General features: G+C 50.4%; 1 protein-coding gene across 2 annotated transcripts in view; it reads left to right on the plus strand.

The window, feature by feature from the left end:
• The first annotated feature begins 4,427 nt into the window (after positions 1–4,427).
• The window catches only part of bsdc1 (BSD domain containing 1), a 36,880-nt gene continuing 27,818 nt past the window's right edge, over positions 4,428–13,489 (plus strand). Inside the window, exons 1-4 of one of the 2 annotated variants that reach the window (XM_052036544.1) lie at positions 4,428–4,482; positions 9,035–9,098; positions 10,877–10,993; positions 12,685–12,852. In XM_052036544.1, coding sequence (XP_051892504.1) covers positions 4,472–4,482; positions 9,035–9,098; positions 10,877–10,993; positions 12,685–12,852 — 360 coding nt within the window. In that variant the 5' untranslated portion in view covers positions 4,428–4,471. Of the gene's footprint in view, positions 4,496–9,034; positions 9,099–10,876; positions 10,994–12,684; positions 12,853–13,489 lie in introns of both variants that reach the window. The other variant, XM_052036545.1, reaches the window with a different exon arrangement.

Consider the following 13,489-nt stretch of genomic DNA (forward strand, 5'->3'; position numbering starts at 1 on the left):
AGTCCATTCAATCATGGGGAATGGGCTGACATTTTAAGTGTCACAATAAGGCTGAACACTTTCCAGATATTCTGGCAACTAAGTGCAGCCAAGGTCAGTGAGGTGGAACAGGAAAGTGGCTTTGCAGCATTGTTGCGTCCCAGAAGGGGGCAAGGAAACTTCCTCAGAGACAGCTCCATCGGACCCCTCCCCATGCAAATTATCCACAGTCATCTGACGCTCTTGGGTCAGAGCCACAACCTCCCACAATCAGACCCTCAGGAACAGAAACCACTACTGCCCACCCACAGTGACTTCCATCAGAGTCTGCTAGATAAGTTCTGCACCCTCTCACCTCTACCCCACTAAAGCAGCTGAAGGTGGAACCCCTGCATGTAGTCCCTTCTGCAGCACTCCCCCCACCACCGCCCCCCCCCCCCCCGGCAAACAGGGAACAAACCTGTTGCTCAGACAAGTACGGGGCATTGAGTATAAAAGTTGCAAGTCACACTGAAGCTGTATTGAACCTCGGTTAGGTCATTTTTGGAGTATTGTGTGCACTTCTGGTCGCTGCATTACTGAAGGATGTGGAGGGTTTTGAGAGCATGAAGAGGGGTTCACCAGGATTAGAGAGTATTAGCTATAAGGAGAGGTTGGACAAAGTTGGGTTGTTTCTCCTGGAGGCTGAGAATCGACCTGATAGAAGTGTATAAAGTTTTGAGTAGAGGGTAGACAGAGTCTTTTTCTCAGGATGGAAATGTCAAATACAAGAGGGCACAGCTTTAAGGTGACAGGGAGAAGTTTAAAGGAGATGTGCAGAGCAAGTTAGTTTCACAAAGAGAATGGGGGGTGCCTGGAACGTGCTGCCAGGGGAGGTGGTGGAGACAGATACGATGGCAATGTTTAAAAGGCATTTAGACACATGAACAGGCAGGGAATGGAGGGATATAGATCATGTACAGGCAGATGGGATTAGTATTATAGTCAGCACAGACATGATGGACTGAAGGGACTGTTCCTGTACTGTTCTGTGTTCTCTACAGTTAGGAAGTGTCGACGGACCGTGTAGAATCAGACCTCAGCCCTAAATCCTGCTGCCTCCTCCGGGCCACCTGAGGGCAAGTGAATGAAGAGGCTCTGTGAACTTGGCTTCTAGCTTTCCACAGTATGCAGACTACATCTAAAATTTGGAAGTGAGTGTGACTGATCAGTTTTAAAACAGAAAGATTATTGTAGCTCATGGGGCCGGGACATTTGAGTACACTCAGCTTTATAAAACAAAGCTTCAATTGTTAAAGCAACCTCTAGAAATCAGATGGTGTCACATGTACTGGGATTTTTAATTATTTCAGTGGTCCAGGCCTAACAGAACCTTGCATTTCTATACTGGACTTGAAATTGGTGTGTGCACATTCACAGAACACCAACATCTGGCTCATCTGTGGGTGAGACCCAAGGCCTCAGATACTTCAACTTTGTGGAGACCGAGGCGATGTCTGGGGTGGAAGGGGCTGGAATGATCTGGGGTGAGAGTGCCAATGGTCGGTGACACCAGGTCAAGGCCTCGGGATGGTGGTAGAGGACAGATTGGGGCTGCATTGGGGGTGGATGTTGGTGTATGGCCACACACCAGCTTCTGTGGGTGGGGAAGATCAGATGGAAAGAATTGGGAGCTGGGCTGGGACAGGTGGTGAGGGTGCATCAGCAGCCAGGGTCTGTGAAGATCACAGCAGGGTGTGTGGATGGGTTGGGGGTGAGCCAACGGGCTCGAGGGGAATGGTGAGAAGTGGTAGGGCCAAAGAGGAGATACAGCACCTAAAAAGTTAGTTCAGCTCAGGGTGGGCTTGTTAAATGTAGGCTTCCTGGAAGCACCCAACAATGGATACTTGTGGGACCATGTACAATAATAACTCCGACAATGCTTGAATTGCAGCTTTACACAAGGAAGTACTTCATTTGATGCTGTAGAATATGAAGACTGGGCTGGATGAGAACTGTACCCACCACTGTAAGTGCCTGCCTGAATTTCTGGATGCGTGCCAATTGTGGTCACAATCATTTTCCACTCCAGAAACTAAAAGATCATTGGACAAGAAGTGGAAATCAGTGGAATGCTCCCTCTGTCCTGTAGTCGAACAATACAGGCTTCTCTCAGTACTGTCCCTCAGCACTACCTCTCTGACTGCATAGCGTTCCAACACTGTCCACTGATCAACATTACAGTGCCATCCTCAGCCTGGAGGGTAGAAATGTTGTCTATCTACTAAAGAATGGAGAGTGTAGGAGACGCACTTTGGATCAGTTAATCTGACATTCATAGTACTGAAAATGTTGGAATAGTTTATTATGGAAATTGATGATACGACTGGGCAGAGACAAGATTTCTTTATTAGTCACATGTACATTGAAACACAGTGAAATGAATCTTTTGCGTAGAGTGTTCTGGGGGCAGCCCACAAGTGTTGCCACGCTTCCGGCACCAACATAGCATGCCCACAACTTCCTAACCCGTACATCTTTGGAATGTGGGAGGCAATAGGAGCACCCGGAGGAAACCCACACAGACACAGGGAGAACGTACAAACTCCTTACAGACAGTGGCCAGAAATGAATCTGGGTCGCTGGCGCTGTAATAGCGTTACGCCAACCGCTGCACCACCGTGCCTGCCCAGTGTTGAATCAGATTTGACACATCTGTTGAAGGTGTTTGAGGTTTGAACCAATAAAATAGACAAGGGGTAATCCAGTGGATGCAGCCTGTTTCAGTGAGGATATGGACTTGTGTAGGCAGAAGGGACTAGTTTAGTAGACTTTTAATTACTAGTTTAATTAGTTTGGCACAAGGTGGTGGGCTGCTGTACTGTTCTATGTTCTAAGGTGCCACACAGGATGAAGTTAAACAAAGTTGGAGCATATGGCATTGATCCACTGGGAAGAATTGAGGACTAGGAACAGAAGGCTGCCACAGAGACTGGAGGGGCCAGTGGTTCACAATCAGTGTGGGTGAGCTGGATGAGGAGAGCAAGTGTAACACATCCAGCTTCACTAATGGTACAGAGCTGGATGTCAATGTGGGCTCTGAGGAGGGTGCCGAGACACTTCAATGGGATATGGATAAGCTAAGTGAATGGGCAAGGTCATGGCACGTGTAATGTAATGTGGAAAAATGAGAAATCATCCACTTTGTCAGAAGAAATTAGGAGTATTTTTCAAATGGTGAGAAATTGAAAGGTGGAGACAAGGAGACCACAGATGCTGGAATCTGGAGCAACTCACAAACTCAGCAGGTCAGGCAGCATCGGGACTGCTAAATGAAGGGTCTCGACCCAAAACATCAACTCTCCACAGCCGCTGCCTGACCCGCTGAGTTCCTCAAGAAACTGAAAGCTGTTTGTCTCCAGAGAAAAGAACACAAGAAAAAGGAGGCCATTCAGCCCCTGATGCTTACACAGCCCTCTTGGGCAAAGCAGTCAAAGAACCAACATCTGCTGTGTGAAGAAATTCCTCATCTCAGAGGGACGCTGGTGTCCATGACTGTGAATCACTGAAAGTTAGCACACAATTACAGCAACCAAGTGGGAAAGCAAACAGAATGCTGGCCTGTAGGGTGAGAGGATTTGAACATGACAGTAAAGATAATCTTACAGAAATTAAACAGGTTTGGTCAGACTGCAGCTGGAACATGGTGTACAGGTTGGGGTCCCCAAACCAAGGAGGTTATGCTTGAGAGAGGGGGTGCGACAAAGGTTCAACACATTGATTACCAGGCTGAAACATACAAAACCCTTTTGAGTCCTGACAGGGTAGATGTGAGGACTGATGTTTGCTGTAGCTGGGGTGCCTAACACCAGGGGTCATGGTGTCCTCGTAAGAGGGCAACCATTTAGGACAGAGGTGAGGGGAATTTCTTCAGCTGGAGGGTGGTGAATCTTTGGAATTCTCTACCCGAGGGGTGAGGATTGGTCACTGAGTCACTTCAAGGCAGCGATCTGGAGAATGAGGGAACCGGGGCTGGGAGTTAATGAAGAAAGAGCCAAGGTCTTGTTGGATGGGGGAACAAGCATGAGGGGCCGAATGTCCTTGTTGAGGCGCTCCCTCACGGCCCCTCCCACCCTGAGGCGCTCCCTCACTGCCCCTCCCACCCTGAGGCACTCCCTCACTGCCCCCCCCACCCTGAGGAGCTCCCTCACTGCCCCCCACCAACCTGAGGAGCTCCCTCACTGCCCCTCCCACCCTGAGGCGCTCCCTCACTGCCCCTCCCACCCTGAGGCGCTCCCTCACTGCCCCTCCCACGCTGAGGCGCAATGACCTACTCCGTCTAATTTACATATGAACGTAATTACGTCCACGAGCGTCAAAACATGGTGACGTCAGTACGTAGGGCTGCGCGCAGGCGCACTCCCGCCTGCCTGAATTGCGGCCGAAACTTTCACCAGGAGGGGACGTAACGTAGGGTGAAAGGTCAGGTTATCGATGACATCATCGCGGGAAGATGGCGGACGGGTGAGTGAAAAATGTCAGTTGTCGGGGAATCTGCTCCGTCTGTGGGGGGAGAGGGGGGGGGGGGGGGAGGGGGGGAGGGGGGGGGGGGGGGGGGGGGGGGGGGGGGGGGGGGGGGGGGGGGGGGGGGGGGGGGGGGGGGGGGGGGGGGGGGGGGGGGGGGGGGGGGGGGGGGGGGGGGGGGGGGGGGGGGGGGGGGGGGGGGGGGGGGGGGGGGGGGGGGGGGGGGGGGGGGGGGGGGGGGGGGGGGGGGGGGGGGGGGGGGGGGGGGGGGGGGGGGGGGGGGGGGGGGGGGGGGGGGGGGGGGGGGGGGGGGGGGGGGGGGGGGGGGGGGGGGGGGGGGGGGGGGGGGGGGGGGGGGGGGGGGGGGGGGGGGGGGGGGGGGGGGGGGGGGGGGGGGGGGGGGGGGGGGGGGGGGGGTGGGGGGGGGGGGGGGGGGGGGGGGGGGGGGGGGGGGGGGGGGGGGGGGGGGGGGGGGGGGGGGGGGGGGGGGGGGGGGGGGGGGGGGGGGGGGGGGGGGGGGGGGGGGGGGGGGGGGGGGGGGGGGGGGGGGGGGGGGGGGGGGGGGGGGGGGGGGGGGGGGGGGGGGGGGGGGGGGGGGGGGGGGGGGGGGGGGGGGGGGGGGGGGGGGGGGGGGGGGGGGGGGGGGGGGGGGGGGGGGGGGGGGGGGGGGGGGGGGGGGGGGGGGGGGGGGGGGGGGGGGGGGGGGGGGGGGGGGGGGGGGGGGGGGGGGGGGGGGGGGGGGGGGGGGGGGGGGGGGGGGGGGGGGGGGGGGGGGGGGGGGGGGGGGGGGGGGGGGGGGGGGGCGGGGGGGGGGGGGGGGGGGGGGGGGGGGGGGGGGGGGGGGGGGGGGGGGGGGGGGGGGGGGGGGGGGGGGGGGGGGGGGGGGGGGGGGGGGGGGGGGGGGGGGGGGGGGGGGGGGGGGGGGGGGGGGGTGGGGGGGGGGGGGGGGGGGGGGGGGGGGGGGGGGGGGGGGGGGGGGGGGGGGGGGGGGGGTGGGGGGGGGGGGGGGGGGGGGGGGGGGGGGGGGGGGGGGGGGGGGGGGGGGGGGGGGGGGGGGGGGGGGGGGGGGGGGGGGGGGGGGGGGGGGGGGGGGGGGGGGGGGGGGGGGGGGGGGGGGGGGGGGGGGGGGGGGGGGGGGGGGGGGGGGGGGGGGGGGGGGGGGGGGGGGGGGGGGGGGGGGGGGGGGGGGGGGGGGGGGGGGGGGGGGGGGGGGGGGGGGGGGGGGGGGGGGGGGGGGGGGGGGGGGGGGGGGGGGGGGGGGGGGGGGGGGGGGGGGGGGGGGGGTGGGGGGGGGGGGGGGGGGGGGGGGGGGGGGGGGGGGGGGGGGGGGGGGGGGGGGGGGGGGGGGGGGGGGGGGGGGGGGGGGGGGGGGGGGGGGGGGGGGGGGGGGGGGGGGGGGGGGGGGGGGGGGGGTGGGGGGGGGGGGGGGGGGGGGGGGGGGGGGGGGGGGGGGGGGGGGGGGGGGGGGGGGGGGGGGGGGGGGGGGGGGGGGGGGGGGGGGGGGGGGGGGGGGGGGGGGGGGGGGGGGGGGGGAGGGGGGAGGGAGGGACGGGGGGGAGGGGGAGTGAGGGGGGGAGGGAGGGACGGGGGGGAGGGGGAGTGGGGGGGGGAGGGAGGGACGGGGGGAGGGGGAGTGAGGGGGGGGAGGGAGGGACGGGGGGAGGGGGAGAGGGGAGGGGGTGTGGTGGGGGGAGGGGGAGAGGGGAGGGAGTGGGGGGGAGGGGGAGAGGGGAGGGGGTGTGGGGGGAGGGGGGAGAGGGGAGGGGGTGTGGGGGGGAGGGAGGATGGAGGAGGGGGTGGGGTGTGGGAGAGGTGGGGGGAGGGTGTAGGGGAGGGGAGGATGAGGGGGTGGGGAGAGGAGAGGGAGTGGGGGAGGGGTTGGTGGAGGGGGAGAGGGTGGGAGGCATGGGAGGAGGGGCGGGAGGAGAGGGGAAGGAGGGAGGAGAGGAAGGGGGGAGGGAGGGTGAATAGTGGAGAGGGAAGGGGAGAAAGAAGGAAGAGGGGTGGTCAGGAAAACAGTGACATTTGTCAGGTATAGGTAGCTGGAATCAAGTGAATCCCTTCGGGAGTAGAAGGGGTGTATGAGTACTCTTAAGAGGGAAATCAGGAGGGCAAAAAGATACAGTAGAGGAGAATCCTGAGAGATTCTGAAAATACATTAAGAGCAAAAGGGTAACTTTGGAAATTTGGGATTGATTTATTATTGTCACATGTACCGAAATACCGTGAAAAACTTTTGTTTGCGTGCCATCCAGACAGATCATGTATTGCGTAAGTGATGTATTGGAACGTATCCATATTACAAGAGAGGAGGTGTTGGCAGTCTTGAAGCTTACTAAGGTGGATAAATCCCTGGGGCCTAATCAAGTGTATCCTAGCCCTTTGTGGGAAGCTAGGGAAGAAATTTCAGGGGTATCGTCTTTAGCCACAGGTGAGGTGCTGGAGGACTGGAGGGTGGTTAATGTTGTGACTTTATTTAAGGGTAGCAAGGACAGGCCAGTGAGCCAAGCATCAGTGGCGGGGAAGTTACTGGGGAGGATATCAAACAGTAAGCTTCCTTTGCTGTAAATTTTAACAAAAATAACCTGCCTTTAAAATAAACATTCAGCATTAGCTTTATGACTAGATTGTAGGTGTTGTCAGCAAGGTCAGCATTTCAGATTTATTACCTATTTCTTCTGAGAAAGTGGTGAAAAGTCATCTTCACCAACAGTTGCAATCTTTGCTGTAAAGGTGCAGTTAGGTAGGCAGTGTCAAGATTTTAACCAGTGAAGCAGATCTGGTTGCTTTCAAGGGAGCTATTCAATCCTTTGATGTTTCCAGCAATTTTCTTAAACCATTAGTGTTTGTTTGCAATAATAACTTGTAATTGTTACTTTTAAACACCATTATGTGTTCCTTGTGTGTAAAACCACATGCAAGCTCCCCTTCAAATTGCACTGCACTTTGACTTGCAAATGCATTGCCATTTGTTGTCACTGGGGATAAAGTCAGCAGCATGGTGGGAACACTTCACCAGAGGAATTGAGAAGTTCATGAAGGTGACCCAGCTTTGTAAGGGCAATTTCAATCGGGTGATAAATGCTGGCCTTGCCAGCTGTGTCCACATCCTGAAAAATAAGTAAATTGAAAAGCACATTGGATTTCTACTTTGTTGACACGGTTGTTTGATCTTGATGTGCTGTGGAATTCTGAGGTCTTGTGGAAGTCAGTCCGTGCTGTAATAAAGTAGGCAACAGTAGAACCAAGGAGTGTACAATAAGCGCTTTATTATTTAACACTAGCAGGAGTCGCTAGTGGGAGTGAGGGATACAGAGAAAGAGTAAACAGTGTAACCCGAGCTCTGTACTGATCCCCACTCAAAGATTTATATGTTTCTGTCTCTCCTTTTATACATAATCTAAAGATGCCTACGTGTGGAGCTGCACATACTTGGGCAGTTGCTTACAGCAAACTTTTAGCTAAACAAAATATGCCTTAAGCACTCCCATGCACTTGCACATCTTGCAGTCATAACTATAGTCACGCCATGGTTAAAGCAATAACTGCTGTACATTATTAACCTTTACATTTCCAGTTACTTTTACAGTCTCTACCCTAAGGGTAGTTTTCTTATCATGATATTGATATCAATTAGAATATAAATAATTGCCTTCCTGGATTGGTTTCTGATTCCCATTGTGTTGTTGTGGTACTGGTTTGTCTGCAATAGGATGAAGGCTTGTGTTCATTATCATTCTTGATACTCCCGTACTCCAAATAAGAGTGATGAAGATTTCCTCTGATACTTTAATGCTAGATATCTTTTTGGTGCAAAAGAAAAGAATGTTCTTTAAATCAATGCAACTTTAAACAAGTCTGCTGGGTTCTGATGCTCAAAAATCTCTGGTACAAGTTTTTGGGAAAAAAATAGATCTTTTATGTTATAAGAAAACTTACTATGTTGATTTTTGTATCTTATTATTTGAAGGTTTTTACAAAGATTCTTTAAAATCTTGAATTCTCTAAAACTCTGAACACCTGTGCATACAGTAACTATTTTTGTACTGGGTGTATCAGCTATTTAGCCATATTTTTAATGCTTCCATGGAGAATTTTCTGTCCTGGCAGTGTGCACTGATGCACAATTAGATGTTCCTTTGTTTTGCTGTTGGTTTTTATCTCGGCCTAATCACATGCTGCTCGTGAATGCAAAGTTAATTGATTTGCTTTTAGATTTTTACCATTACATTGGTGTAGCCATGTTTTTGGTATTCAGAATGCCTGGATGTCTTTGACTTGTCAATCTGCTGTGGTAGTACTTTGATTCCTTGCCTTCCCTAGATAGTTTTGAAAAGATTATGAATTTGGTAAATGGTCCTAGCTGCAAATTCCTCTGCTTGTTCCATGGCACATTTCTGTAATATGGCATGTACTTCTTGCATGTCATGTTTGAATATTCAATTTCCAAAAGAAAATGAATGGGGTACAGAATATTGCAAAATGCAGGTAAGCCCATTTAAAATTTGTCTTCATTTAAAAGTTTGAATTGGTGGAATACCTTTCCTTGCAGGGAATCTGGCGGGAGTTGGTGGGGCAGCTGGATACAGGAAAGCCTCCAGTCAGTCAAAGAAAAGGTAAGCCAAGAAGTTTCCTTTATGTTAGAATAAGCACGGTTGAAGGAACAGCAAAGATTGATTTTGTAATACATTAGTTAATATCCTTTACAGAAGATAAGTGGGTGTAAACCTTTGACCATTCATAGTTTGGAAGAATCTTTTTTTAATTGCACGATTTTAATTAAGGCATTTTTCACTCATTTTTGGAAGTAAGGTTGGAAGAAAGAAGTGAAGATCATGCTGTCGGCCAGTGTCTGGACTATCTTTCTCCAGCTGCCAGTTGTTCCCTAGTGCCTTGCTGGAGTTCTCATTGCTCATTTGTGTGTCTGGTGTCATTCAGTTAGCTGACAGTGGGCTGTTGAATCCAAATACAGTTGTGTGCTCGACTGTTATCCACAGGTACACCTCCAAAGCCTGCTTGGCTACTTCTCAAGGCTGATCTAGCTAATTTTTAGCTATCATTGGTGAAGTCAATTGTAACATTTTATTTGGTTATAAAAGGCCTTCATTTTTCCAGCTGTGAGTTTAGAAGATATGAAACAGGAGTAGATAGGCCACTTGTCTCCTCGAGCTTCTCAGCTTTTCAGGAAGATCATGGTTATTCATCAAAACCATTTTCCTGCCCTATCCTCAATTCTTGGCTCCTCTGAAACCGAAAATCTATCAATCTCAGGTTGGAGTGAAATTGATGATTGAGTTCTGTAGCTCTCCAGTGTGTTCCACAGATTCACACCCTTTGAGTGGAGAATCCTCAGCCAGGGGAAGCGTCCTCCCCATTTCTGGCAGCAGAAAATGTGGGAAACATTGAGCAGGCCACACAGTACTGTGGAAAGAGAAACAATTAATGTTTTGGGCAAAGACCCTATGTCAGAACGAATAGTGAGTTCTGATGAAAGGCCTTTGCCTAAAATAGGAAGTCAGTTTCCTTCTGCAGAGATGTTGCCTGACCTGCTGAGCACTTTCTTCATCATCTGGATTTATTTCAGATTTCCAGCATCTGCATATTTTTAAAAAAATTTCCATCAACTCTCACTGGACTCGTGAGAGGAGGAATCTCTTCTACAATGAAGTCACCAATAGTGTGCAAAGACTGTATTGAAAGTCTTGTATAGGTGAAATTGTTGCTTATGCAATAGGGGCATTAATTTTTGTAAGTGATAAGTAATGATGGTAAAAAAATTAAAAGGTCATTCCCTCTGTCAAAGCAAGAGCATTTCCAAATCCAGTGTAGAATGGGGAGTAGAGGCCTTTGCTTTCTCAAGTACTGAAGAGTGACTCCAGCAAACAAGGGATTGTAATAGGTTCTGCATACAATCTTTCAATTGAATCTTTCAATTGTTGTTATTGGTCAATCAGAGTGTGAGTTGTAGTTTTGGCCCCAAGGCTTGCAATAAAGATGCCTCTGTATAAATTTCACATGAGCTCTTAAATGTTTAGCAGTATGAGCTGGATTTAGATTTCATTTCCTGAGGTAAATGACAGCATGCTGACTGTATTCCACCCCAATCTTATTTTTTGAAACTGAATATCTGTAGCTGAATGTTGGTCTGTTTAATGTGGGATTGAGTGGAGTAGGTTACTTGGGTACAGTGAGGAAAGAAGGTGGAAAACAGATCTAACTGGCATGTTTCTAAGTGTCTGATTTCCAGAGTACCATTAATGGGTGATAGGTGCAGACCAGCTAGTCTGGTGGACATGATCATAGAGGAAGGATGAAAGAAATTGAGAGAACTTTAAAAATTCTTTGCGAATTTAATGGTTATGTCTTTCACTTCTACTCCTCTTTCCTCTGGCAGTCAACTGAAGCACTGGAATTTATGAAGCGGGACCTTGCAGAATTTTCACATGTAGTGCAACATGACACAGCTTGTACAATTGCCGCTACTGCTAATGCAGTGAAGGAAAAGCTGAGTGTGAGTATACAATCATAAGTTATTGAACAACTATTCCGAGGCTTAGATCTTCTAACCAGAGAAATGAGTTTTGGTCTACTCCATGGCAATCTGGGAATATAAATTTGAGGAATTAAGTTAGGCTTTTTTTAAAACTAAAAATAAAATGCTGTGCCATCATTATTATATAAATCCTGCCTGGTTTATTAATACCCTTTCGATGCAGAAAATCTGCTGTACTTCCATAGTCAAGCCTGTATTTGACTCTAGACCCATGACTGTTGTTGACTCTTAACTGCTGTATGAAATTGCCCAGCAAAACACTCAGTTCAAGGGCAACTAAGGATGGGCAATCAATGCCAGTCTTTTCTGTGATGCCTATATCCTGTAACTGAGTAATTAAAAAGAAATTGCTTCAGTTAAAAGAAACATTGATGTTAGTATAAGATTAAAGCATTCCTAGCATTTTAGTATTTATGTTTTCAGAGTTCTTGATAAGGAACTCAGTTATTGGGCTGTGACATTTTCTCTAATTCTTCCTGCATAATTGGCTACTTCAGAAATATCTTGGCAGTTGAGCAACATCTGAGCATGTAATCAGGATGTAGTTTGTGCAATAAATATAACTTATTGGTATCTGAGTGCTTGAATTCATAACTTGCTAGATAGTTGGACTGTGTCATCAGAGAAAGTAGCGCACCAGATAGATACACAAGAGAGTAACCAGCTTTCCTTTATTTCAGTTGTGCTTTGTAGCTGAAGATTGTTACAGTTTGAAGAGAACTTACAGACGCGGAGGGGGGAAGTGGGTAAATGTACATTATTACTTCCTGCGTAGATCCATCAACTGCTGTGCTCCCATTTGGGATGGATTAGTATGAAGCATTTCAATATGATGCTATTAATATGGCATATTCCAGGGTATGGGGGTACTTCTTGTCTTGACAAGAGATGCACCTTCAGACTTTGCTACTAAGAAAAGGTAAAGGTAGCTTCAAGGATAGTGCAAAATTCTAGTCAAGATTGGAACCTATCACCCTCTGTTCAAATACTTCAGCAACCAGTCAATATTTATTCCTGACTAATTTTCAAGAGTTTTTGTTTTATGGTTATCCAACTTTTATCTTTTGTTTTCATGGTTATCCAGTTTTCATAGCTTTCTCATTGTTTTCACCACAGGTTCTATAAAAATGTCATGTCAACCAAGATTTACATAATGTTCTAACTATCTGTATATAAGGTTTCAATTTAATGGGCATTACAATTGCTGAAAGGCCATTGATTTGCACCATGTGCAATTGAACATGCATCATGTTGCAGTGAATGCCTAATTGTGGCCAAAAGGAAGTAAAAATATGTCAGGCCAAGCATTTACTCCCTAAATTCTTTCAGCAGTACTGGTCAGGATGTATCAGATTGTTTTGAATGACACTGGTGTATTTATTTTTCAAGCAAACTCTCAGAGGTCCACACTCAATAGTTCAACTCAGCTCTTTTTGAATTCCCAACTGCATTGCTAAATCGCCTTTTATATAAATGGGACAGAATGATTGGAAGGCAGGAATATTGTACCTGACAAGAAAGCTCCAAACACTTGTAATTGTCACTTAAGAGCCGGACTTTTCATAGGGGTTGTGACGTGAAAGGAAAGCGAACGTGAACTAACTTGGTATATTAATTGTTTGGATGTTTCCTTGATCCCCCATTTGCAGGCGGAAACTTCTACAGGAGCAGGGCAGCAAGTCAAAAAAGGATTATCCAACATTCTTGGAGTCCTCTCGGACACGTTTGCACCTCCTCCAGACAAAACCATTGACTGTGATGTTATAACATTGGTTGCAACACCCTCTGGCACCACAGAACTCTACGACAGTACTAAGGTACTTCGAGCAATTTTTAGTTATTAGTATTAAAGAAGCTACTTAGTTTTAGGGTTGGAGTGCTCAAGTGTTGCTTTTTGGGATGTGGGAGGGAAGCAGAAAGGGGTGAACCAAAATATTTGCCAAACTTTGATCATAATCAAAAGTAAAAATTGGTGTCTGCTGGTTTGTGCTGTTGTTTTTTGAAAGCAGTTTGTTCAAATGCTAGATCAAAAGATTGATTAATTTTAGCCATATTGTATCCAGTGTAAAGTTTCTGTAACCTTTGCTAATTTCTTTTTTTGAATCAGATCTCTTTCCCCTCAAAACTGGTTCCCTGAAAACGGAGAAGCAGGTAGACAGGGTGGTGGAGAAGGTTTATGGCACCCTGGCCTTCATCAGGCAGGGCATGGAGTATAGAAGTTGGGATGTTGTGTTGCAGGTGTACAAGATGTTGAGGCTGCATTTGGAGTATTGTGTTCAGTTTTGGTCGCCCTGCTACAGGAAAGATGTTATTGAGCCGGAAAGAGTGCAGAGGGGAGTTACAAGGATGTTGTTGGGACTTGAGGGACTGAGTTATGGAGAGAGGTTGAGCAGGTTGGGATTGTTTTCATTGGAGTATAAGAGAATGAGGGGTGTATAAAATCATGAGGGGCGT

The sequence above is a fragment of the Pristis pectinata genome, chromosome 22, assembly GCF_009764475.1.
Source record: "Pristis pectinata isolate sPriPec2 chromosome 22, sPriPec2.1.pri, whole genome shotgun sequence".
In the NCBI taxonomy this organism is placed as follows: Eukaryota; Metazoa; Chordata; class Chondrichthyes; order Rhinopristiformes; family Pristidae; genus Pristis; species Pristis pectinata.